Source organism: Bombina bombina, chromosome 6 (assembly GCF_027579735.1).
Source record: "Bombina bombina isolate aBomBom1 chromosome 6, aBomBom1.pri, whole genome shotgun sequence".
Lineage (NCBI taxonomy): Eukaryota > Metazoa > Chordata > Amphibia > Anura > Bombinatoridae > Bombina > Bombina bombina.
Window position 1 is genome coordinate 858,503,016 of NC_069504.1, and position 26,944 is coordinate 858,529,959.

At 37.2% G+C, this 26,944-nt stretch overlaps 1 protein-coding gene across 2 annotated transcripts in view; it reads right to left on the reverse strand.

Annotated features, from left to right (window-relative positions):
• Positions 1-14,045: 14,045 nt before the first annotated feature.
• The window catches only part of LOC128663791 (uncharacterized), a 331,967-nt gene continuing 319,068 nt past the window's right edge, over positions 14,046-26,944 (reverse strand). For both annotated transcript variants that reach the window (XM_053718293.1, XM_053718294.1), the window contains exons 8-9: positions 24,362-24,399; positions 14,046-14,398 (exon numbers count right to left, since the gene is read on the reverse strand). In XM_053718293.1, the coding sequence (XP_053574268.1) occupies positions 14,279-14,398; positions 24,362-24,399 (158 nt within the window). In that variant the 3' untranslated portion in view covers positions 14,046-14,278. The remainder of the gene's footprint in view (positions 14,399-24,361; positions 24,400-26,944) is intronic.

Below are 26,944 nucleotides of genomic sequence, written 5' to 3' on the forward strand. Positions count from 1 at the left end.
GTCACACAATATGGCCATGTTCTGTTCAGCCAGTCACAACTTACAAGGTGTCCCACATAAGACTGGTCCTAACTCTATGAAATTTAGCCAAGCTAAGCTCAAGAATACAATTCTAATATATCAAAATAGAATTTCCAATCTCTCATCCAGACTGCATGGGATGAGGCTTCCTGGCTACATGTTATTACACATACTTCAAACTTATTTCCCAATGCTGCAAAAAATTGCCTTCTCAACACCTCTTAACACTATGAAATTAGCCAATACAATTCTAATATACCAAAATAACATTCCAATACTATACCTCTCATCCAGACTGCATGGGATGAGGTGTCCTGGCTTTATATACACACACAATTAAATATCTGTGTCTGGAACACACCTGAACTGGGTGGAGTGCTTTAAACCAAAGGGCTTTGGTCAGTTTCCCCAGTGATAAAAAAGTTAAAATATGTGAAATAATTTGTGGTCTCATGTGTCTTGGGGTGCGTCAATACCTGCTCTTATTATTATATTAATTTTGGTCACTTTGGCAGCACTCCACAATATGTGCATTTAAAAACATATGCTTTTATTAGATGTGCTTAACCATTATTTCTTACTGATTTATCACTGGGGAAACTGACCAAAGCCCTTTGGTTTAAAGCACTCCACCCAGTTCAGGTGTGTTCCAGACACAGATATTTAATTGTGTGTGTATATAAAGCCAGGACACCTCATCCCATGCAGTCTGGATGAGAGGTATAGTATTGTAATGTTGGAATGTTATTTTGGTATATTAGAATTGTATTGGCTAATTTCATAGTGTTAAGAGGTGTTGAGAAGGCAATTTTTTGCAGCATTGGGAAATAAGTTTGAAGTATGTGTAATAACATGTAGCCAGGAAGACTCATCCCATGCAGTCTGGATGAGAGATTGGAAATTCTATTTTGATATATTAGAATTGTATTCTTGAGCTTAGCTTGGCTAAATTTCATAGAGTTAGGACCAGTCTTATGTGGGACACCTTGTAAGTGGTGACTGGCTGAGCAGACCATGGCCATATTGTGTGACTAAGATCCCATCTTTATTTAAAAAAAATTAAAAAAATTATGAAATATTAAGAAGGCAATTTTTGCAGCATTAAGGAAAAAAGGAAAAAAGTTAAAATATGTGAAATAATTTGTGGTCTCGTGTGTCTTGAGGTGCGCCAATACCTGCTCTTATTATTATATTCATTTTGGTCACTTTGGCAGCACTCCACAATATGTGCATTTAAAAACATATGCTTTTATTAGATGTGCTTAACCATTATTTCTTACTGATTTATCACTGGGGAAACTGACCAAAGCCCTTTGGTTTAAAGCACTCCACCCAGTTCAGGTGTGTTCCAGACACAGATATTTAATTGTGTGTGTATATAAAGCCAGGAAACCTCATCCCATGCAGTCTGGATGAGAGGTATAGTATTGTAATGTTGGAATGTTATTTTGGTATATTAGAATTGTATTGGCTAATTTCATAGTGTTAAGAGGTGTTGAGAAGGCAATTATTTGCAGCATTGGGAAATAAGTTTGAAGTATGTGTAATAACATGTAGCCAGGAAGCCTCATCCCATGCAGTCTGGATGAGAGATTGGAAATTCTATTTTGATATATTAGAATTGTATTCTTGAGCTTAGCTTGGCTAAATTTCATAGAGTTAGGACCAGTCTTATGTGGGACACCTTGTAAGTGGTGACTGGCTGAGCAGAACATGGCCATATTGTGTGACTAAGATCCCATCTTTATTTAAAAAAATTTAAAAAAATTATGAAATATTAAGAAGGCAATTTTTGCAGCATTAAGGAAAAAAGTTAAAATATGTGAAATAATTTGTGGTCTCATGTTTCTTGAGGTGTGCCAATACCTGCTCTTATTATTATTATTATTATTATTATTATTATTATTATATATATATATATATATATATATATATATATATATATATATATATATATATATATATAATTTAATACTCAAAAATTGAGTAATTTGTCCACGTTCCTTTAATATATACATTCCTAATCTAATATGACACTTATGGAACTGTTTCACAAGATATATTTTAAAATATTTGAGAACTATTTTTAGAAGCTTTTACAGTTCCTGTATAGTAAATTTTATTATTTATTTTATTCATTCTTGAATATATATTTTCTAGCATCTGCAGGACAAGAATGGCTACTTAGGACTAGATTACAAGTGGCGCACTAACTGTTGTGTGCAAGCGATATCTTCTTTTTTCTGGCTTTTTGCGTGCATCAGAAATAGTACTAGTATTACAAGTTGAACTTAAATGTGATTGTTAGAGCGTAATCAAATTTTATACTCAGGTTAGCGCCACGGAAGACAGTGTGTAGAGGGTAGTGCGTTATAAAATGTTGCACTAAACACAACATAAATACATTTAAAATGAGATTTACACTCATATCAACACTATCTGATAGAAATTAGTCACATAAATATAAAAAAGAAAATTATAGGGGTTCAAAGATATATGGTTTATGACAAGGTGTTTGATTGCAAAGGACCATTATATATACATACCTGCATATACATCAGTGACGTGCATTCATAGGAGGCAGGTGAGGCAGCACCTCCCCTGGCCAATGTGTGTAATTGCACTCTTAATTAATAATTATATTTAAAAAAAAAAAAAAAAAAATTTGTCATCAAAGTTTACCACCCTTACACCCACGCCACCCGCCATGCCCAACTGCCCAAATTAATTTCTGATGCTACAATACAATGATTCCTGTAGGTGTACTAGTACTACGGTGCTTTGGGTGCTACGGGAAAGACTCAGTCAGACAGAGTGTGTACACACATGCCACGTCACTGCGCAGCTGTCAGTCACTGAGTTTCACTCACATCACATACATTCATATTACGCAAGGTAGAGGCTGTTAGCCGTTCAGCTACCCTTCCCTTGTGCAATATGAATGTATGCTTTTGTATGGGCCGCTAGAGACTGCCACCCAGTGGTGGTAGCTTAATGCTCATTCTCTTTTGTGGCCCATACCGCTCCCACCAGAGGCTGGTCTCTAAAAGCTTTGGGAGCCCTTCCCGCCCCTCAGCCAATCGGAGTGGAGCAATGCAAATGCAAATCGCGGAGGGAGAGGAGACTAGAGCAGCAGCGTCACGTGTGTGCAGATTGCCCGCATCTAAGTAAAGTAAGTTCTCTCCATTATAGTCCAGTCCACTCCAACTCCTATCCACTCGTGCACTCTGTCTCTGAGAGAGTCGGTCATTCAACTTGTGAAGTCACAGTGTCTCAGTCAGACCCAGTCGAGTCTCTAGCTAGCAGCTTGCTTCAGCACCCCACTGTCTACTTCTGGCCTGGAGTTGTTAGTAAAGACAGTCACAGTACTGTTACAGAAGTTCAACACTTCGTTCTCAGGTTAGTACTAGGGACAGGGTAAAGTTCATATCTGTTCTGCAGAATCTGCATTGCAAATGAGTGCCATGTGCATCATGATGTGATCAGATCTTAATAAAATGATTTTCTATTGCCGCAAGTTGCCCACACACAGTAAACTGATATTTTCTCTGAGTCCTGCCACTCTTTACAGTTTAAGTTAACCAACGTTTAATAGGTGATTTCCTTGTGAATATTTTAGTCAATCACAACTATCAGATAAGCTTTTTGAGATTTGTGTATTTTTTTTTTAACCTGTCTGTCCTGACTATGTTGTTCTAAATTTTAGAACAGCAACATAGTCAGGAGGACAAGGTTAAAAAAAAAATCCACAAATCTCAAAGCTTATCTTGATCATTGTGATTGAATAAAATATTCACAAGGAAATCACCTATTAAACGTTGGTTAAACAGTTAAAATGTAAATTAAACAGAGTGGCAGGAGTAAATATCAGTTTACTGTGTGTGGGCAACTTGCGGTTAGAAAATCATTTTATTTAGAATCTAAAATACTAATTGGACAGTTTTAATATGTGTTTTGCTTTATAAGGTCTAGCATAATATTTGTGCAGCATACTGGCAAATGTGTTTGATATATGCATGCACTAAGGCCATTCTATTCTATAGAGTACTACCGTATATAACACACCTGTTTGAGTTGTTGCCATAGGTCACCATGCAACATGATTTGATTGTATAAGGCTGCTCTCTTATCAGTGGGTGTTAATACAGCTTATCTTTTCTGTAAGGACTTTTAACCTATAACAGTTAACTTAGTGTGTGTCAGTGACCATCCATTCCAAAATGAAAACGTTTATTTTTTTTTGGTGCAGCAGCAACACTGACAAAGCTGTCAGCAGTCCCTGATGCATTTCAAAGTTACCTTCTTCATCAGAGGGATATGAAGCTTATGTGAATGGTCGACCTGTGCTGCACTTTCTCTACAGCGGCTTCTTACCTCATACTGATTGAGGTATTTTAAAGTAAGTGACTTGCTATAGGGGCTAATACCCCAAACTTGTATTCTCTTCCATTTGTTTGTGGCGCAGTTACCCAGTCCTGGTTCTCCTATCTATCTTTGGTGAAGCATCTGGGAAGCTTCACAAATATTTGTTTCAGCTGCCCAAACCTCTGGAAAAACGAACAGTTTTATTTATATGAACTTCTTTTTACCATCATATTGTATTGCATTGCTTGGATCTGTATTTATAAGTGGACTTTTTCATACATCCCTTTTCTGTAAAATAACTAGGTTTTTTTTTACATGTCATACAGCTACCTTTAGTTATGTAGATTTTATTGGTGGTACATATATGTATATATTCTTAAAGTGATATACATTTTATTCTAGTGTTATAGTGCGGATAATTATATAATTTTATACAGTATGTGTTAATACTGGGTGTATCAGGGTTTTCTTGCAGGTTAGAGTGAAATTAATTTATATATATTGATGTTGCTTGATGTGCCCCATGGATGAACATAATTATTTTTAACCAATTGCCTAATAAAGACTTTGGATTTTATGGAAGACCGCTTACCTCATCATTTTTTCCATTGATTATATATAATATTATTTGACAACACAGGTAAATTAATAAAATGTATCGGCTAGATTACGAGTTTTGCGTTATGAGCGGCTCGCTGCTAACTTTCAAGTTATTGTCACCGCTCACCTCCCTATAGCGCTGCTATTACAGGTTTGCAAAAACCCGGCGTTAGCGGGCAATATGGCAGCCTTGAGCTTCATACCGCACACAAATACCAGTGCTGCTTTGAGCTGATTTTACGTGCTCGTGTACGATTTCCCCATAGACATCAATGGGGAGAGCTGGCTAAAAAAAAGCCTAACACCTGCAATAAAGGAGCGTAAAGCTCCGTAACGCAGCCCCATTGATTCCTATGGGGAAAGAAAACTTATGTTTACACCTAACACCCTGACATAAACCCCGAGTCTAAACACCCCTAATCTGCCGCCCCCAACATCGCCGCCACCTACATTACAGGTAATAACCCCTAATCTGCCGCCCAGACATCGCCGCCACCTACCTACACTTATTAACCCCTAATCTGCCGCCCCAATGTCGTCACTACCTACATTACATTTATTTACCCCTAATCTTCCACCCCCAACGTCGCGGTCACTATACTAAAGTTATTAACCCCTAACCCTAACCCACTAACTATAACATAATTAAAATAAATCTAAATAAAAATTACAATTAATACCTAAATAATTCCTATTTAAAACTAAATACTTAGCTATAAAATAAAACCTAAGCTAGCTACAATATAACTAATAGTTACATTGTATCTATTTTAGGTTTTATTTTTATTTCACAAGTAAGTTTGTATTTATTTTAACTAGGAAGACTAGTTAGTAAATAGTTATTAACTATTTACTAACTACCTAGTTAAAATAAATACAAACTTACCTGTAAAATAAAACCTAACCTGTCTTACACTAACACCTTACCTTACACTACAATTAAATCAATATCATTAATTAAATACAATTAACTAAATTACAAAAAAAATAAACACTAAATTACACCAAATAAAAAACAAATGATCAAATATTTAAACTAATGACACCTAATCTAATAGCCCTATCAAAATAAAAAAGCCCCCCCAAAATAAAAAAAACCCTAGCCTAAACTAAACTGCCAATAGCCCTTAAAAGGGCCATTTGCGGGTCATTGCCCCAAAGAAATCAGCTCTTTTACCTGTAAAAAAAAATACAAACAACCCCCCAACAGTAAAACCCACCACCCACACAACCAAACCCCCCAAATAAAATCCTATCTAAAAAACCTAAGCTCCCCATTGCCCTGAAAAGGGCATTTGGATGGGCATCATTGCCCTTAAAAGGGTATTTAGCTCTTTTTCAGCCTAAACCCTAAGCTAAAAATAAAACCCACCCAATAAACTATCAACCAATCAGAATTCAAGGGACGCCATCCTGGATGACGTCCCTTAAAGGAACCTTCATTCTTCAGTAGCCGTCAACAGAAGAGGATGCTCCGCGCCGGATGTCTTGAAGACAGAGCTGCTCCGTGTCGAAGGATGAAGATAGAAGATGCCGTCTGGATGAAGACTTCTGCCCGCCTGGAGAACCACTTCTTGCTGCTTGGATGAAGACTTCTCCCGGCTTCATTGAGGATGGATGTCCGGTCTTCAAAAACTGTAAGTGGATCTTTGGGGGTTAGTGTTAGGTTTTTTTAAGGGTTTATTGAGTGATTTTATTTTTAGCTTAGGGTTTGGGCTGAAAAAGAGCTAAATGCCCTTTTAAGGGAAATGCCCATCCAAATGCCCTTTTCAGGGCAATGGGGAGCTTAGGTTTTTTAGACAGGATTTTATTTGGGGGGTTTGGTTGTGTGGGTTTTGGGTTTTACTGTTGGGGTGTTGTTTGTATTTTTTCTTACAGGTAAAAGAGCAGATTTCTTTGGGGCAATGCCCCGCAAAAGGCCCTTTTAAGGGCTATTGGCAGTTTAGTTTAGGCTAGGGTTTTTTTATTTTGGGGGGGCTTTTTTATTTTGATAGGGCTATTAGATTTGGTGTAATTAGTTTAAATAATTGATAATTTCTTTTTTATTTTGTGTAATTTAGTGTTTATTTTTTTTGTAATTTAATTAATTGTATTTAATTAATGTAATTGATTTAATTGTAGTGTAATGTTAGTTGTTAGTGTAAGACAAGTTAGGTTTTATTTTACAAGTAAATTTGTATTTATTTTAACTAGGTAGCTAGTAAATAGTTAATAACTATTTACTAACTAGTCTACCTAGTTAAAATAAATACAAACTTACCTGTGAAATAAAAATAAAACATAAGCTAGATACAATATAACTATTAGTTATATTGTAGCTAGCTTAGGTTTTATTTTACAAGTAAGTATTTATTTAGTATTAAATAGGAATAATTTAGGTAGCAATTGTAATTTTTATTTGGAATAATTTAAATTAGGTTAAAGTTAGTGGGTGTTAGGGTTAGGGTTACCAAACATTTTCTTGTAGTAACACCAGCACCAGTATCTTGGTATAAACTTTTATTGTGGTTACATAAAAAACAGCAACGTTTCGTGGTAAACCCACTTAATCATGCTAATTGTATAAGACTATTCACACTTCTTTTAAACCTCTTTTAGCACCAAAAGGGCTTCTGTGTGGGTGTTATCACACCCCCTAGTGGATACAAGAAAATATACAATGTATATACAATTTAAAAACAATGTAACTGACTAAACATATTATTGGATGAGCAACAATTGTTATGACTTGTTATTTATGGCAATATTTACATATCTTATCATATCCATAGTAAACATTCTCCATTTTATTTCATAGGTAGTAAGGCATTAGTGTTATATGCTTAAAGCTTCACAATTTTTTGTAAAAATAACTTGTTAAACTCATAGTTAAAGTCCATTACTAATCAAAATATTATTTTTGAAATAATGTTAACAATATATTATAAAAAGCATTAGTAATAGACTATTTTTATTATATTCAGGTCTACACTAAGAGAATGTCTAATTGATAAATCCATCTCATTTCTTGTTGTTTGAGGATTTTCTCCCTATTGGTACCATTACGTTGGACAGGAATATGTTGTATAATTTGCCAGCGTAGCTGACTGATGTTGTGGCCCTTCTCAAGGAAATGTTTAGATAAAGGAGCTTCCAAATTTTTCTTTCTTATATTTGATCTGTGTTGGCTGAGTCTATCTTTGATTTTCTGTGTAGTCTCGCCTAGGTAATACATGGAACACGGACATTTAATGAGATAGACCACAAAACTGCTATCACAGGTATAAAACCCCCTAATGTCATAGCGTTTGCCATTATGTGGATGATAAAAATGAGGGCCCTTTATAATAGAGTTACAGTTAACGCATCCCAAGCAGGGATAGCTTCCATTTCTCCTGCTACTCATATATGTTTGTGTGTCCTTTTTATCAGTGCCAATATCACTTTTAACAAGATGATCCCGTATATTTTTAACCCGTCTGTAGGCCATTAGAGGATATTCCTTAAACTGTTCAATCTGTTGATTGCAGTCCTTGAGAATGTGCCAATGTTTTCTAATTACTCTGGAGATAATTTGGCTATAATTTGGCTATAAACACTGTCTTGTGATACAAATATGAGTCTATTCTCTCTATTTGTTCTTTCCTGTATTTTCCTAGGGGTTGTAAGTTCCTTAATTGTTTTACTCAGGAGCTGTGGGGGATAACCTCTATGTTTAAACTTATTAGACATCTCCAATAGTCTTTTATCTCTAATTTCTGGTGTACTCACTATTCTTTGTACCCTCAGCAATTGACTTTTTGGTAATGAGCTAATAAGACCCTTAGGATGAAAACTTTTATATTCTAATAGTGTATTCCTGTCGGTTTCTTTGGAATAAATATCTATATCTAGCCTATTCTGTCCCTTAGTGACTCTTGTGTCCAAGAATGTAATACATTCCTCACTATAAGTCAACGTAAACTGTTGGCGTATGACGGGGCAACATTGGAGCCCATTGCTGTCCCCTTTATCTGGATGTACCAATCATCTTGGAAAAGGAAAAAATTCCAATATAATATTAAACGCAATAAATTCTCTAAAAAAAGACATTGTGCATATGAATATTTACCACTGACCATTAATACCTTCCTGACAGTAGCTATACCTGTTTCGTGATTAATGGACGTATACAAGCTTTTAATGTCCATTGTATATAGTATATATCTATCAGACTGTAATTCCAAAGTTTTTATCTTATCTAAAAAATGGCCAGTATCTTTAAGATAACTGGCCATCTTTACTTCTTAAGATTGTAATAGTCTGTCAAGATAAGTAGCTATGTTGGTATATACAGAATTTATACAGGAGACAATCAGCCTTCCTGATGGTCTAGTGGGGTCCTTGTGTATTTTGGGGACCGTATAAAAAATTGGTATCCTGGGGTCTACAACCTGTAGATAATCAGCTAATTTCTTGTTAATAATTTGCTGGTCCTCTGCCTGTTTAAGAATATGGTTGATTTCTTTTTGTATCATACTAAGGGGGTTGTTTTGTATCTTTTTGTAAGTGGAGGTGTCACTCAGTTGTTCTTTGATTTCACTAACATAATAATGTTTATCCATTATAACAGTGGCACCCCCCTTATCTGCCCCCTTAAGTATGATATTTCCATCACCCTTCAGGCTTTTTAAAGCCTGATGATCCTGTTTATGAAAATTAATTGACTTAAATTCATGTCTGCTTTTATTATTTTGTTTCTTTTTAATTTTGTTTTTTAAAGATGCAATTTCAAAGTCAACTAGCTTCACAAATGTATTTATACTGTGATTAGACAGATTAGGATTAAAGGTACTTTTCTTTCTGAGCCCCAGGTTATCAAGTGTTAACATATCCTGCCCCATATTCACATTTCTTTCTATACCAATATCCACATTATACATTTAGTTGAACCAAACTTTCAACTTAATGGTTCTGTAGAATTTATGCAAGTCTTTAGTCAGTTCAAAAAAATCTAGATCCTGATAAGGGCAAAAGGACAGCCCTTTGTTTAATACTCTCTGTTCATCTATGGTAAGTGTATGCTTTGAAATATTTACCACAGTGTCCAGTTCCGGAACTATTTCTTCTGTATCTTCCGCTGTGATTTCCGCAATTCTCCTTGTCCTGCTGCATTCTTCGTCTTGTGCCCATCTTTGTTTCTTGTGTTTGCGGCCTCCCCGGCGGAATCGCTCTCACCGCGGAATCGCTCTCACCACCGCTGTTCCCCAAAGGGTGCTGTGAGGCGTCGTCTGATGACGTTTCTGAACCTGTGGTGATGCTCGTGTCACGTGTATGCCGGTTCCTGCCCCTATTGGATCTCCTCGTAGCGTTGGATCTGCGGGTGGAGTAGTAACCTTGGTTACCGCAACGCCATCTGTATACCCGGCCTGTACGGTAATCTTCCTCATCATGTAGGAATTTAACTCTTTTCGTTTCTTTAATGGTTTTCTGCTCCACTGCGATCTTCTCCTCGATCTTGTCCTCCAGCTGTTTCAACTCTTCTGTGGTAAGAGCTGTTAATAATTCCATGCGCTGTTTGTTAACAATTTCTGTCTGTATCTCAGTTTCTTTGAGGAGTGCTTCTACCGTGCAGACCATAAGGTCATAGGAGCATTTATTAATTATTGCTTCGAATTTATCGCAGTAGTCTTGGTTATCTCTAAGGAGAGTGGGTGTTGTACTTATCCTGAGTCCTCTTGGGATTCTTTTCACTCGATAATATTCTGTGAGTGTATTGGCATGTAAGTCCCAACGCATAAGTTTAATTTTAAGTTGTTCATAGTCCTTAGCCATAACAGTGGACTCAGCTGTTCTCAGAAATTTGCGTGAACCTCTGGTTAACCCTGTTATGCGTGCTGCCTCCAGTTCACTATATGCAAAAATCTTGTTGCCATCTGTTTTGTTAGTCACCTCTTTCTCCATGTTTCTTGTTTATTGCACTGTGTGCACGTTCCCCTGCAGCTCAAAATACAATATTCCAATGTTGGGGGTATACAGCACTATCAGTGTCCAATGATGCACGGTGTGGGGGGGTAGCTCCAATGTCCCCTGGATATCAAACATTTTCTTGTAGTAACACCAGCACCAGTATCTTGGCATAAACTTAATCCTTAATAAAAGGAATTTTTTCCTTTTCCAAAATCATTGGTACATCCAGATAAAGGGGACAGCAATGGGCTCCAATGTTGCCCCATCATACGCCAACTTGTACATGAACGAGTTTGAAGAGCGCCTGGTATAGATATAGATGATTTTCAAATCATCTATTTAGACAACACGGATCAGTGTGGTGGCGCTATATAGATGACGTGTTTGGCGTGTGGTGGGGCAGCATTGGAGAACTTGAAGAATTTACTAAAGAACTTAAAACAATGGTAAGAGGCTTACAGTTTACGTTGACTTATAGCGAGGAATGTATTACATTCTTGGACACAAGAGTCACAAAGGGACAGAATAGGCTAGATATAGATATTTATTCCAAAGAAACCGACAGGAATACACTATTAGAATATAAGAGTTTTCATCCTAAGGGTCTTATTAGCTCATTACCAAAAAGTCAATTGCTGAGGGTACAAAGAATAGTGAGTACACCAGAAATTAGAGATAAAAGACTATTGGAGATGTCTAATAAGTTTAAACATAGAGGTTATCCCCCACAGCTCCTGAGTAAAACAATTAAGGAATTTACAACCCCTAGGAAAATACAGGAAAGAACAAATAGAGAGAATAGACTCATATTTGTATCACAACAAAGTGCTTATAGCCAAATTATCTCCAGAGTAATTAGAAAACATTGGCACATTCTCAAGGACTGCAATCAACAGATTGAACAGTTTAAGGAATATTCTCTAATGGCCTACAGACGGGTTAAAAATATACGGGATCACCTCGTTAAAAGTGATATTGGCACTGATAAAAAGGACACACAAACATATATGAGTAGCAGGAGAAATGGAAGCTATCCCTGCTTGGGATGCGTTAATTGTAACTCTATTATAAAGGGCCCTCATTTTTATCATCCACATAATGGCAAACGCTATGACATTAGGGGCTTTTATACCTGTGATAGCAGTTTTGTGGTCTATCTCATTAAATGTCCGTGTTCCATGTATTACCTAGGCGAGACTACACAGAAAATCAAAGATAGACTCAGCCAACACAGATCAAATATAAGAAAGAAAAAATTGGAAGCTCCTTTATCTAAACATTTCCTTGAGAAGGGCCACAACATTAGTCAGCTATGCTGGCAAATTATACAACATATTCCTGTCCAACGTAATGGTACCAATAGGGAGAAAATCCTCAAACAACAAGAAATGAGATGGATTTATCAATTAGATACTCTTATTCCTAAGGGGTTAAATAGAGATTTTGACCTTAATTGTTTCTCTTAGTGTAGACCTGAATATAATAAAAATAGTCTATTACTAATGATTTTTATAATATATTGTTAACATTATTTCAAAAATAATATTTTGATTAGTAAGGGACTTTAACTATGAGTTTAACAAGTTATTTTTACAAAAAATTGTGAAGCTTTTAGCATATAACACTAATGCCTTACTACCTATGAAATAAAATGGAGAATGCTTACTATGGATATGATAAGAGATGTAAATATTACCATAAATAACAAGTCATAACAATTGTTGCTCATCCAATAATATGTTTAGTCAGTTACATTGTTTTTAAATTGTATATACATTGTATATTTTCTTGTATCCACTAGGGGGTGTGATAACACCCACACAGAAGCCCTTTTGGCGCTAAAAGAGGTTTAAAAGAAGTGTGAATAGTGTTATACAATTAGCATGATTAAGTGGGTTTACCACGAAACGTTGCTGTTTTTTATGTAACCACAATAAAAGTTTATACCAAGATACTGGTGCTGGTGTTACTACAAGAAAATGTTTGATATCCAGGGGACATTGCAGCTATCCCCCACACCGTGCATCACTGGACACTGATAGTGCTGTATACCCCCAACATTGGAATAGGGTTAGGGTTACGTTAGGGTTAAAATTAGGGTTAGGTTTAGGGGGTTAATAACTTTAGTATAGTGGTGGCGATTTTGGGGGCAGCAGATTAGGGGTTAATAACAGTAATGTAGGTTGCGGCGAAATTAGGGACAGCAGATTAGGGGTTAATAATATTTAACTAGTGTTTGCAATGTGGGAGTACGGCGGTTTAGGGGTTATTATGTTTATTATAGTGGCGGCGATGTCAGGAGCGGCAGATTAGGGGTTAATAATTTTATTTTAGTGTTTGTGATGCGGGAGGGCCTCGGTTTAGGGGTTAATAGGTAGTTTATGGGTGTTAGAGTACTTTGTAACACTTTAGTTATGAGTTTTAGGGTACAGCTTTGTAGCGTAAAACCATAACTACTGACTTTCAGTTTACGGTACGGATCTTGTAGTTATGGGCTGTACCGCTCACTTTTTGGCCGGACAAGCAAACTCATAATACCGGCGCTATGGAAGTCCCATTGAAAAAGGACTTTTTGAAAGCTGCGGTAGTTACGTTGCGTTACGGCCAAAAAAGTGTCCGATACAGATATACCTGCAAGACTCGTAATACCAGTGGTAGTGAAAAAGAGCCATAACGCTGCTTTTTCACTCATAACGCAAAACTCGTAATCTAGCCATATATTTGTTATACATGTTTACCTATTCTTAGAAAAATAAATAAAAAGCTGTCATGTGTCCTCAGAACTGAGGTGTCTTTTGGAATTACATTGGGGGGCACTTCCAGAAGGTGCCAGTGATTTATGGGCAGTGAAGCATTAGGAGGATGAAGCCTGGCAGGCCAAATGCACAGCTGGGCATTTCATGGGTGGAGCTGTGCTGGGCCTGGGCAGAGTGGTAGGAGGAAAATGAGGGATGACCTCCATTGGAGAGCACAGGTAAGAGCTAGCCGCTATGCTGGGGGGGGGGGTAGTGCCCCCTCTGGTGACGCTACTGCCTGAAATTGCTGTTTAGAAGCAAGAGTGAAGGGTCAACATTATGAGGTTTCTGTGGGACTGAGCTCATTATTCTTATATTAATGGGTTGAGGCAACTATAATCTTACCACAGCTGTGACTTTTATTGGATATAGACCACTTTCAATTCCATGTTGCTGTAAACAGGCAAGGAATAAAAACACATTAATCAGTGATTTTGAATGAGTTACCATTGTTCAGATCAAGCATTGTTTGTTCCTTATATAGCACAATCGAATGGTAAGATAGGTTGAATAAAATATTAACAATTTTCTAAAATAAAACATTCTCCATAACAAAGCTCCAGAATCAATCAGTCACGTTTTACAGCAGCGTAGACAATCTCTGAAGCTGGATCAGGTTCAGATGATACTTTGGGTGTTCCTTGGGTTGAGCCTGAGTGATTCACAGTGCTGTAAATCACATAATCCTCCTTTAAAATATTAAAAGAATAGTTAATTATAAATATTTTAAAATAAAATGCAGCAAATGCATATACTATATATATATATATATATATATATATATATATATATATATATATATATATATATATATATGTAACTTACTTACATGTAATGATAAGGTTAGCAAATAAATCTATGAAACATTTTGCATTTTTATATGCCATGAGATGTTATTGTCTATACAACTGTTTTACAAAATACTTAATGATTGATCACTCATATCTGTTTTTCCGATTATTTTCAGATTAAGAATGGTTTATTTATTAATATATACATTTCATGTTCCTTTTATATATATAAAGCTACCAATCGAGCCGAGATTCACGAGCCGAGATTCAGTAACGAAGTGCCACGGCACGGTTTGCTAAGGACCCAGACTTACTGGGGATTTTGCAACTAGCCACATTGTTTTATACAATATAAAACAAGTGAGTTTTCTACAGCCACCTTTGTATACATATTTTAATTGAACCGGTATGTGCGGTTTTTTATGAGAGTTTTTCATGTCATATTTATGAACAACATGTCAAATTAAAGCACACTTTTAAAGAACTTTGTGGTGTGCGACACCTATTCTTTCATCCCCCAAATAAATAACGCTTGTGAGAGGATTTCCTCCAGGATAGATATTGTAGCCTCCTTTTTTGAAGTGGTTAAGTTTCTGCTGGAGAGGTGAGGACTACATATAAGGAGTGAAGTACAAGTTGCAAGCACAAGGGGATTGGATTGCCTTCCTTAGTGGATATTCACCACTCAGAGTCTTATCTATACCTCATAAGGTTGAGGTGGAAACACGTGAGTTTGCATTTGTCACTGCACTACAGTATTCTTAAACAAGTGTCTTGATATACTACACCAGGAGGTTTCTTTTGCTGTGCGCCCTTCCCTCTTCTGTTCCAGAATATATATATATATATATATATATATATATAGTGCATTGGAGCCCTTAAGTAAGTAGATGTTCTGCACATAGCTGAATATGTTCTAAGTATTTTTAAATATATATATATATATATATGTGTGTGTATATATCTATACATAAGTTTACTTCTAGCCATTGGCGTCACTACAGGGGGGCTATGGGGGGCATTTGCCCCCCCTCCCAAGAAAATGGCTTGCCCCCCCGGCACTTTTATAATTCTGGACTGGAGGACCAGGATGAGAGAGAGCTGAGTCAGGAGTATATCATGTGAGAATAGATTATTTATTTTTAAATTGTGTTATTTTTTGTGTATATATGTACTGTTCAATCTTTTGAGTCACTTGCTGTGCTGTTTGAGACTACTGTGACACCCACGTGGACGTGGTGATGATGAGGGCGGCTAAGCGGCAGTGTAAGGCAGGGTAAAGGCAGCGCACCTCTCAGTGAGTGAAAAGTCCCGCCTCACACCGTGACCACAGCACAGCACGTGCCTTATGCCAGCTTAACACGTGGCAGCTAAATTACCCCATGGGCCATGTGTAAGAAATGGCCATGTGGCATCGTGCTGTGCTGTGTTGTGCTGACAGGCAGCTGGCCTGGCATTATTGCTCCTCCTCTCCTCCTCCAGATCAGTTGTCAGAGAGTGTGGTCAGTGGTCACGACGACGACGTTCCTTCATCACACCGGCCGCACTTGCAGAAAAATAACGGAGACTCAGTCTGGAGAGGAAGAGGGAGGAGCAATCGTTAGCCAAGTTGTCACTGTGTGCTGTGAGCAGGCGCAGCAGAGAAGATTCTGCAGAAGCGCGGGGGAAGGAGGCAGAGCTGGGCTGACACTGGCACAGTTGGTCTCTGTGCTACTGCTGTCTCAAACTGACTGTCAGTGTCTGGTGGCGGCGGATTGCATATTTGAAGAAGACCGGCGGCCTGTGACATCGTCCTCCCCGGTAAGAGAGAGCTGAGAGCTCAGTTGGTGGGAAGAAGATTAATCTGAAATTGAATCAGATAGATGGATCATAGATGATGTCTCATGTCTGTGTCCTAGTCTAGAATGAGTGGATATTTGTCAACTAAATATACAAGCAAAAAAATATTAAATTAATTAAAAACAATTTTTTTATATGAATAAAATATTAAAAAATATTTTAATCACATTGAATTATGGGATACTAAAATATATATTTCCCGTTACATTCTGCATCATAACAGAAAGAATTTGAAAGCATTATGTGTGAATGTTACTTTCTATATGTATGTGTCTGTATATTTGTATGTGTCTGTGCCTTAATGTATATGTAGTGTGTGTCTGTGTTTGTGTATTTGTATGTATATATATTTGTGTATATATGTGTGTGTGTTTGTCTATGTGTGTATACCTGTGTGTGTGCATACGTTTGTGTCTATGTGTAGTGTGTGTCTGTGGTTTTGTGTACAGTAGGTAGTGCAGTATGTGTGTGCAACCTGGATCTCTGTGAGGGAAGGCTGCCTGTATACCAGAGATGCATTCTGCAGTGGGCACAAGCTGGTGACATTTAAAATGACACTGCAGTGATCCAGAAAGAAAAAAAAAATAGCAGCATGAAAGACATATGTTTTAATGATTATATATATAAATATATATATTTGTATGTAATATTTGTATGTATATATTTTGTAATTTTCCCTTTGGGCCTTGTACCCAGACTTCTCTGGGGTTAACAGCCTGGGACTCTGGGTACAGCACTTCTTCCTGGGAGTGCTAATGAGCACCCAGGGATGAATGTATGTATACTGTGTGTGTATGTAACTGTGTATGTGTGTTTTAAACTATATATGTGTGTGTGTGTGTGTGTGTAACTGTATGTATGTAGTGCTTGTGTAACTATGTGTGTATGTATGTGTATGTATGTAACTATGTGTGTATGTATGTGTAACTGTGTGTATGTCTAACTGTGTTTGTGTGTATGTATGGGAGATTAATTACAGAGCCCTGGTGTTTGTTGACAATTTATTTAAACTATAAAGAAAAGCTTTTGAGAGTTTTCTTATCTTGCTCAGGTCTGAAGCAATACCTGAGGAAGAAAGGAAAACTGTTTAAAGCTTCTATTTTAAGTATTAGGTTAGTACAATAAAAAGGTATCATTGCATACCGCATTACTCTGGTATTTTGGAATCTTATGTATTTTTATTTAGTTTATTTTCAGTGGTATGACTTAGTGGTGAAAATTATTATTGCCCCCCCCCCAGTTTGACTGTGGTATCTTATGTGCCCCTCCTATATATTTTTCCTAGAGTCGCCACTGCTTCTAGCGCAGTTAACGCTTAAGCAGGAGCGTTAAATTGTGATCCACTTGTAATCTGACCCTATTTTGTGAACAGTTATACTTCAGCTGCTGTCCAGCTGCAAGATAAAAAATCAATAGCCAATTAGGATCAGAAGTGCTAAGGTCATCATTCATAGTAAACTTCCTTAAACTGAATAAGAAAATAACATGACTGTACCTGCACATGCCAGATGCACACTCCCTGTGCAACCTGACGTGTAAAAAGCCTCCGTCTAGCAAAGTTGACGTGCAAGTGGGAGCGAAAAAAAGCGCTAAACTCGTAATCTAGACTTGAATTTGTTATCAACAGTGTAGACTTCATTCTTTCTATTTATATGGGTAATTTAGTCTGATTTTTGTTACTTTATTGTATTGACCATCTGGTTACTGACACAGAGAACAACTAGTTTAGACCAAATGAGTTATGAGTTACCTTCTGGAAAGAATACCTAGAAGAATTGTTTTTATACATCTACAATTACAGTAAGATTTGCTGTGTACCACTGTATTTATTTGTCCTGTTATACTCCATGTGATCGGATATCTTTGTAGAAGTGATATGTATTTTCACATGTGAAAAAGGAGATGAATAGTTAATTAATGCATGTTTTCTTTTAGAAGGGTTTGGATTAATAATATTATTAAACTTGGTTTTACATATTGTACTATAAAGGCATCCACCCAATAAAAGAAACTAACGCCTAGATTACGAGTCTTGCGTTAGCCTTAAAAAGCAGCGTTAAGGGGTCCTAACGCTGCTTTTTAACGCCCGCTGGTATTACAAGTCAGGCAGGTACAGGTGTACCGCTCACTTTTTTCCCTCTATTTTAGCATACCGCAAATCCCCTTACGTCAATTGCGTATCCTATCTTTTTAATGGGATTTTCCTAGCGTCGGTATTACGATCTCTGGAAAAAGTGAGCAGTAGACTCTCTCCTGTCCAGACTCCTAACGTATTCAAAAGTCAGTAGTTAAGAGTTTTCTGGGCTAACGCCGAAACATAAAGCTCTTAACTAAAGTGCTAAAAAGTACACTAACACCCATAAACTACCTATTAACCCCTAAACCGAGGCCTCCCCCCACATCGCAAACACTATAATAAAATTATTTAACCCCTAATCTGCCAATCGGACATCGCCGCCACTTTAATAAATGTATTAATCCTTAAACCGCCTCGCAAACACTAGTTAAATTTTATTAACCTCTAATCTGCCGTCCCTAACATCGCCGACACCTACCTACATTTATTAACCACTAATCAGCCGCCCCCAACGTCGCCGCTACTATATTAAATTTATTAACCCCTAAATCTAAAACTAACCCTAACCCTAACACCCCCTAACTTAAATATAATTTAAATAAAACGAAAATAAATTACTACAATTAAATAAATTAATCCTATTTAAAACTAAATACCTATAAAATAAACCATAAGATAGCTACAATATAACTAATAGTTACATCTGTATCTATCTTAGGGTTTATTTTTATTTTACAGGCAACTTTGTATTTATTTTAACTAGGTACAATAGTTATTAAATAGTTATTAACTATTTAATAACTACCTAGCTAAAATAAATACAAAAGTACCTGTAAAATAAACCCTAACCTAAGTTACAATTACACCTAACACTACACTATAATTAAACTAATTACCTAAACTACCTACAATTAATTACAATTAAATTAAATTAACTAAATTACGAAAAAAACAAACACTAAATTACAGAAAATAAAAAAAGAATTACATTTTTTTTTTAAACTAATTATACCTAATCTTATCCCCCTAATAAAATAAAAAAGCCCCCAAAAATAATAAAATTCCCTACCCTATACTAAATTACAAATAACCCTTAAAAGGGCCTTTTGCGGGGCATTGCCCCAAAGTAATCAGCTCTTTCACCTGAAAAAAAAATACAATACCCCCCCAACATTAAAACCCATCACCCACACACCCAACCCTACTCTAAAACTCACCCAATCCCCCCTTAATAAAACCTAACACTACCCCCTTGAAGATCACCCTACCTTAAGACGTCTTAACCCAGCCGGGCACAAGTGGTCCTCCAGAGGGTCCGAAGTCTTCATCCTATCCGGCCAGAAGAGGACCTCCAGACCGGCAGAAGTCTTCATCCAGGCGGCATCTTCTATCTTCATCCTTCCGGAGCGGAGTGTGTCCATCTTCAAGGCATCCGACGCGGAGCATCCTCTTCATCTGACGGCCGACAACTGAATGACTGGTCCTTTAAGTGACGTCATCCAAGATGGCGTTCCTTGAATTCCGATTGGCTGATAGAATCCTATCAGCCAATTGTAATTAAGGTAGGAAAAATCCTATTGGCTGATGCAATCAGCCAATAGGATTGACCTTGCATGCTATTGGCTGATTGGAACAGCCAATCTAATGTGAGCTCAATCCTATTGACTGATTGGATCAGCCAATTGGATTGAACTTCAATCCAATTGGCTGATTGCATCAGCCAATAGGATTTTTCCTACCTTAATTCCGATTGGGTATGTGGGTGGTGGGTTTTAATGTTGGGGGGGTATTGTATTTTTTTTTTACAGGTAAAAGAGCTGATTACTTTGGGGCAATGCCCTGCAAAAGGCCCTTTTAAGGGCTATTTGTAATTTAGTAAAAAAAAATTGTAATTCATTTTTTATTCTCTGTAATTTAGTGGTTTTTTTTTTCCGTAATTTAGTTTATTTTATTTAATTGTAATTAATTGTAGGTAGTTTAGGTAATTAGTTTAATTATAGTGTAGTGTTAGGTGTAATTGTAACTTAGGTTAGGGTTTATTTTACAGGTACTTTTGTATTTATTTTAGCTAGGTAGTTATTAAATAGTTAATAACTATTTAATAACTATTGTACCTAGTTAAAATAAATACAAAGTTGCCTGTAAAATAAAAATAAACCCTAAGATGGCTACAATGTAATTATTAGTTATATTGTAGCTATCTTATGGTTTATTTTATAGGTAAGTATTTAGTTTTAAATAGGATTAATTTATTTAATTGTAGTAATTTAATTTCGTTTTATTTAAATTATATTTAAGTTAGGGGGGTGTTAGGGTTAGGGTTAGACTTAGGTTTACGGGTTAATAAATTTATTATAGTGGCGGCAGATTAGGGGTTAATAAATTTAATATTGTTGCGGCGACGTTGGGGAGGCAGATTAGGGGTTAATAAATATAATGTAGGTGTCAGCGATGTTGGGGGCAGCAGATTAGGGGTTCATTAGTATAATGTAGGTGGCAGCGGTGTCTGGAGCGGCAGATTAGGGGTTAATAAGTATAATGTAGGTGTCAGCGATGTTGGGGGAAGCAGATTAGGGGTTAATAAGTGTAAGATTAGGGGTGTTTAGACTCGGGGTTCATGTTAGGGTGTTAGGTGTAGACATACAGTAGATTTATTTTCCCATAGGAAACAATGGGGCTACGTTAGGAGCCTAACGCTGCTTTTTTGCAGGTTTTTTTTCAGCCAGCTCAGCCCCATTGTTTCCTATGGGGAAATCGTGCACAAGCACGTTCAGCCAGCTTACCGCTGACTTAAGCAACGCTGGTATTGAGGTGAGATGTGGAGCTAAATTTTGCTCAACGCTCACTTTTCTGAGGCTAACGCCGGGTTGCAGAAAACTCTTAATACCAGCGTTGTCTTAAGTGAGCGGTGAGAAAAAACTGAGCGTTAGCACCGCACACCATTACCGAAAAAAGTATGTTTTGACTCAAACAAGAGTTGAGGTCCATAGAGGATGAGTTGTGCCATGGACTTGGCCCACTGGGGACTACATTCTGTTAATATTATGACATTTTTGGACACCCCTGTCAAGATCCATGATTCAATTAAGAAACATGGCGTGGGTATTCTTTCAGGAATGCTCAATGCGCTTGATACAACAGTGCAGTGATAAGGGAGCTCTATGAGTCCTATTCTAGCCAGGAGAAGTCAGCAACATTCTTTCATTTGTGATAAGAAGAGGACTATATAGTTCTCAACTGATAAGATCAAACCTCTGAACTGCCAGTCACATAAAACAAAGCAAGGAATTCCAGATTTGTTGGATTCTAAATGCATAAGTGAAGCTGTTCTTTATATTCTCCAGGAGTATGGGGTCCTACTTGTGGAAATATGTGATTTTGGGAGTGAGTCATTATCTAATGTACAGACATTTTGTTTAATGTGGTTTACCATTTTTGAAATGCCTTTTAGAGGGATCAGCAAGTAATGGTTCTAAAGACGTATGGTTTGTAAAGTGTTTGTCTTCTTTTCTTTTTATCTGGAATGAATAGATTTATGGCACTCCCTGAAAATGTTGCCATTGTATTACACCTTGTTTGCTGCAATTGTTTTTCAATAGCCAAACTCCACACATTACATTAAAAAAATCTCCATTGTTTGATGGTTTCTTATATTGTCATGTAAAGAGCTGGCAGACTCTTCGGGGGGAAGATTCTTTGGTCAGGGTAAAAAAAGATTTAGACAATTTTTCTGCTAAATGTTACAATATTTTTTTATTTGCAAAATTAATGTATATATTAAAATAGGATTTGATAAATATTGAAGCCATAATTTTCCTATATGGAGATGTGACTGTGGTTATTTATTGAGAGGTAAGGGTAACAGTAGTAAACTATTGCTAAAAATATATGTCTTTATAACTACTTCATATGAGTCAAAGCTGGTTCTTCTACATATTTGTCATCACAGTACCATATTGTTTAACTAGTCATGCCAACTCTGGTCCTTGTGGGCCACAGACAGATCAAGAGGCCGATTTATTATAGTGCGAACGGACATGATCCACTGCACATAGATAAATGCCACCCCCTGCACATTCACGGCGAATCGCACTCTAGCAGGGAGTGTCAATCAACCCGATCGTATGCAATCGGGTGGATTGTTGTCCGCCGCCTCAGAGGTAGTGGACTACTTCTTAACTCCTGTTTCCAGCGAGCCTGAAGGCTCACGCGGAGACAGATACATTTTCCTCATTATGGGGGTTGATAAATCGGCCCCTAAGAATTTAATGGGTTTTCTGTTTAACTGATTGTGAAGTAGAAAAGAGATATCAGCACAGAAATTGAGTTGTTGTTTTCTGCTTCACTACAAGGCATCAATTTGACTGAGACTGGCTACCTCATCAATGCTTACTCAGTGAAATCCTGACTGTGAACTGCAGTTAGACACCTTCAATTTCATTGGGCTGCCATCAGCCCAATCCCTGACTGTTTCTCAGGTCACTCCTACTTTTTCTCAGATCACTGCTACTGAGATCAAGACAGAAGGATTCCTGCCCGTGTGTTTTCTCTCACCATTTAGTGTCACACCCCTCCTCTGTGATCATAGCCATTGCTATGATCGTGGCGTGACTCGCAGCTCCTTGAGCATGGCCGTTGCCATGGTCACAGTGGTTGTTGTGGGGGCACGGCGATTACATCATCGCCGCACACCGTAGTATCCAATGTTGCTCTAGATTCACCTGGGTGGTCTCCTTGCCGCGAACAGGCACCTATGTAAGTACCTCCTTCACTTCTCTTCACTGTCCAAGCATAGGTATTCACTTTGGGTTTTTCCTGGGTGCTTGTACTGCTGATATTGCTGGATTGCCTTACCATTGCTGAACTCTGCTTGTTTGACCACTCTGCCTGTTTAATCCCTGAATTGCTGGATTGCCTTAGCATTGCTGAACTCTGCCTGTCTGACCACTCTGCTTGTTTATCCCCTGAATTGCTGGGTTGGCTTACCATTGCTGAACTCTGCCTGTCTGACCACTCTGCCTGTTTAGACCACTCTGCCTGTTTAACCCCGGAATTGCTGGATTGCCTTACCATTGCTGAACTCTGCCTGTCTGACCATTCTACTGCATTACCCCTGAACTACTAAACTGCTGGATTTCCTTTGTTGCTGACCTCTGCCTGTTCCTGGCCATCCTCCTGGTTTACCCTTGAACTGCTAAACTGCTGAATTACCTTTGTTGCTGGCCTCTGCCTGTTCCTGACTATTCTGCTGGTTATCCCTGTACTGCTAATCTGCTGGATTGCCTTTCTCTTGTTTCCGTGAAGGACTGTCCTGTCTACCGTGAGTAATGCTTACCTCATTTCTTGAACTCACTTTGTTCTGGGATATTTTCTTATCTTTCCACTTGACGCCGGGATAAGAAGACTACTGGCCAAGTTTGGTCTGATAGGGCAATATCCCACGAGCATTACACTTAGATCCCACTACTCACACTGCCAGTGACAACTTTCAGGACTGAAGGTCTTCCATGACACCAGCACATCTCCGCTTGTTGGTTTGGGTTTGCATTCCTTGTGCTGTATGCCAGCTCTCTGTTCACATACCAGGACCATCTCTGATCCCTGCAACTCTCTGCCAGTCTTTGACCCCAGAAACCCGCAGTCCGATAAGATTGTAGGTGAGGAGGAGACACGGACAAGATAAAAAAAAGCAGCAGATGTTCTCACTGGACTCGGCACACTGTGTGATTTATGTCACATGATCAGACCATATGAGTTGGAATGACTGTGTATACATTTTTTATTTAACAACCTGTATGCCTAACAATTAATATTTTGTTCAATACATTTTATTAAAATATTTTGTAAAGTAATTTTTAATTACTACTACTGGCTCAAACAACTATGGGTTACACCAAAAATACACAAATGATAAAAACAGTAAGTAATAACTTAATATAAATTACCCCTGGTTGTCCCTGAGAGTGCTTTGAATTTTCATATTCTAAAAAAAAGGAAAGAAAAAAAAAAAGCTTTAATATACAGTGTTATACAGTACATTATAGACAAATTGAAAAATAATTCAAGGCACTTTTATTATTAAATATATGGTAAATCCTAGTGTTTCAAAAACTAAAAAAATAGGACTTTTAGGGGTCTATTTATCATTGCGTCAATATCAATGCATTCGCTGGAGTCAATATGCTCGCCAGACATCGCTGCCGTGAATCTACATACGATGGCCTTATTTGTTAAAAAGCCTGTAAAAAACACGCGTGTCAAGTACGGAGCGATGAGCATCAGACTGTTGATAAATAAGAGTCATCAATGTTTTTTCCAACTTTATTTATACCATTTCATTACTGTCCATGAACAAGCACATTTCTCTAAAGCTGATCTTTTATTTTTCATCTGTTAATGTCCAAGAAATAGCTATATTTATACCTGAACAAATAATAATATCTCATAGAAAGTTATTTTCTATGTATTTGTTGTTATACCAAAAACTGATACATGATATTTTCACATAAATGAATGTGTATTTGTATTTCTAGAAATCATGATATGCCTATCTCCTGTTTTATTGTTTTTTAAAATGATTATTAAAGGACCATGATACCCAAATGTTGAAACAATTGAAAGTAATGCAGCATAGCTGTAAAAAGCTGACTAGAAAATATCACCTGAACATCTCTATGTAAAAAAAAAAGCTATTTTACCTCAAAATGTCCTAAGTATTCACACCCCATTGCAAAGGACTTTAAACAGCAAATCAGTATGTCTGTCCCGGGACAGGCAAGGGAGTGAGCCTCATGCACACTCATGAAATTTTCCTATTCAGTTTAAGGAAGTTTACTATGACATCTCATAAGAGTTAAGTCAAATCTCATGAAATCACAGTAAAAGTGTTCATGACCTCAGCACTGTTGATGCTGATTGGCTGCAGTTCATTTCTTAATTTTTTAATTATTATTTTTACCTATACCTGGACAGCAGATGAAGTATAACTTTTTACACAACACTTACTATGGTGAGCTGAGGAAATTGTGAGGTAACATATTTTACTTTTTAACATAGAGATGTTCAGGTGATATTTTTCTGTTATGTCAGAAATCTTTTGCAAACATATTTACAAGTCTCCTATATGTATTTATTTGCAATCATTGGATATTTTAAGAGCTGGGCCAGTTTTCTCTCTGCACCTGTGTAACCCCTCCTGATTGCAGTCTAGTTTTAAACGCCACCCCTACACAGGTGTAAAAAAATGGGCTGGCATATAAGATGACATTTCTTAATGAAAATGAAATTCAAGAGAATGAAGAAAAACACTGAAAATAGCATGACAGTAAAGAGGTGATTTTCATTTCTGCTGTATCTGATTCATGACAGTTGGCATTTATCATTGCATCAACAGTTCTTGTGAACTGCTGGTGCAATGCTGCCCCCTGCAGATTTGCCCCCTGCAGATTAGATTGGCCGCTAACAGGGTGTTAATCAACCCGATCTTATTGGTTGATTTCTGTTCGTGGCCTCAGAGCAGACGGACAAATTATGGAGCAGCGGTCTTTAGACCGCTGCTTCATAACTTCTGTTTTCGGCGAGCCTGAAGGCTTGCCGGAATCAATGAGCATCAAGCTCCATATGGAGCTTGATAAATCAGCCCCTGTGTGTCCTAATATCATCATCAATGTTTAACTTTAATACTAATTTCACATATACATACTTTCAAAGTATAATACACAATGTAACAAATGGCACTTACAAGTTCTGATGAGTGATCAATGACACAAGTATCAAGCAATTTCATTTGTTAGTGATAGTAGAAAATGTATATTTAAATCAGATTGGCTAATGTCATAAATCATGTGATTATGCATTTCTCAATCAAAAGTGGTGGAAAATGTCAATAGTTTGTTTTTGTTTTTGAGTAATGCGTCAAATTTGGTGCAAAACGTGTTTCGTCAAATTTGGTGTGAAGTGGAGAGTGGGATTTGTATTTTATGCCTTAAACATGGTACAAATAGATTAATACAAAAAAGGGTTAGCTATATTATGTTATGTATTTATTTAATTTTTATCTCTATATCTACTAGTGCACCAAATTTGGAGCAATACTTTGCACCAAATTTGGAGCACTAATATTGATGGATTTAGAAAGAGTATACAATTTTAATAAAGTTTATAATTTACTTTTATTATCTAATATACTTAATTCTCTTGCAGCATTGAACATAACCTTTCTGTGTTTTCAGACTCCCATTGATTTCTATGGCATTCGCAGCCTCAAAGGTGGTGGTTTGAACGATAGGTACGCTGCGTCGGAATTTACTCGAGCGTATCTGTTGAATGTTTGATAAATTGGCAAGAGGTTCAAATGGAGTCGATTGTGATGGCGGATGATCAGTATTCCACTCAAATAACACAAACATCAATCTGCGTCGGATTGATATCGCAGGAGCATATATTACGTTCAACATTTGACGATCTTGACGCTTTAACTACAGCAGGTCAAATTTGAGGCAGGCTTCCAGCGCATTATCAGTTGAAGC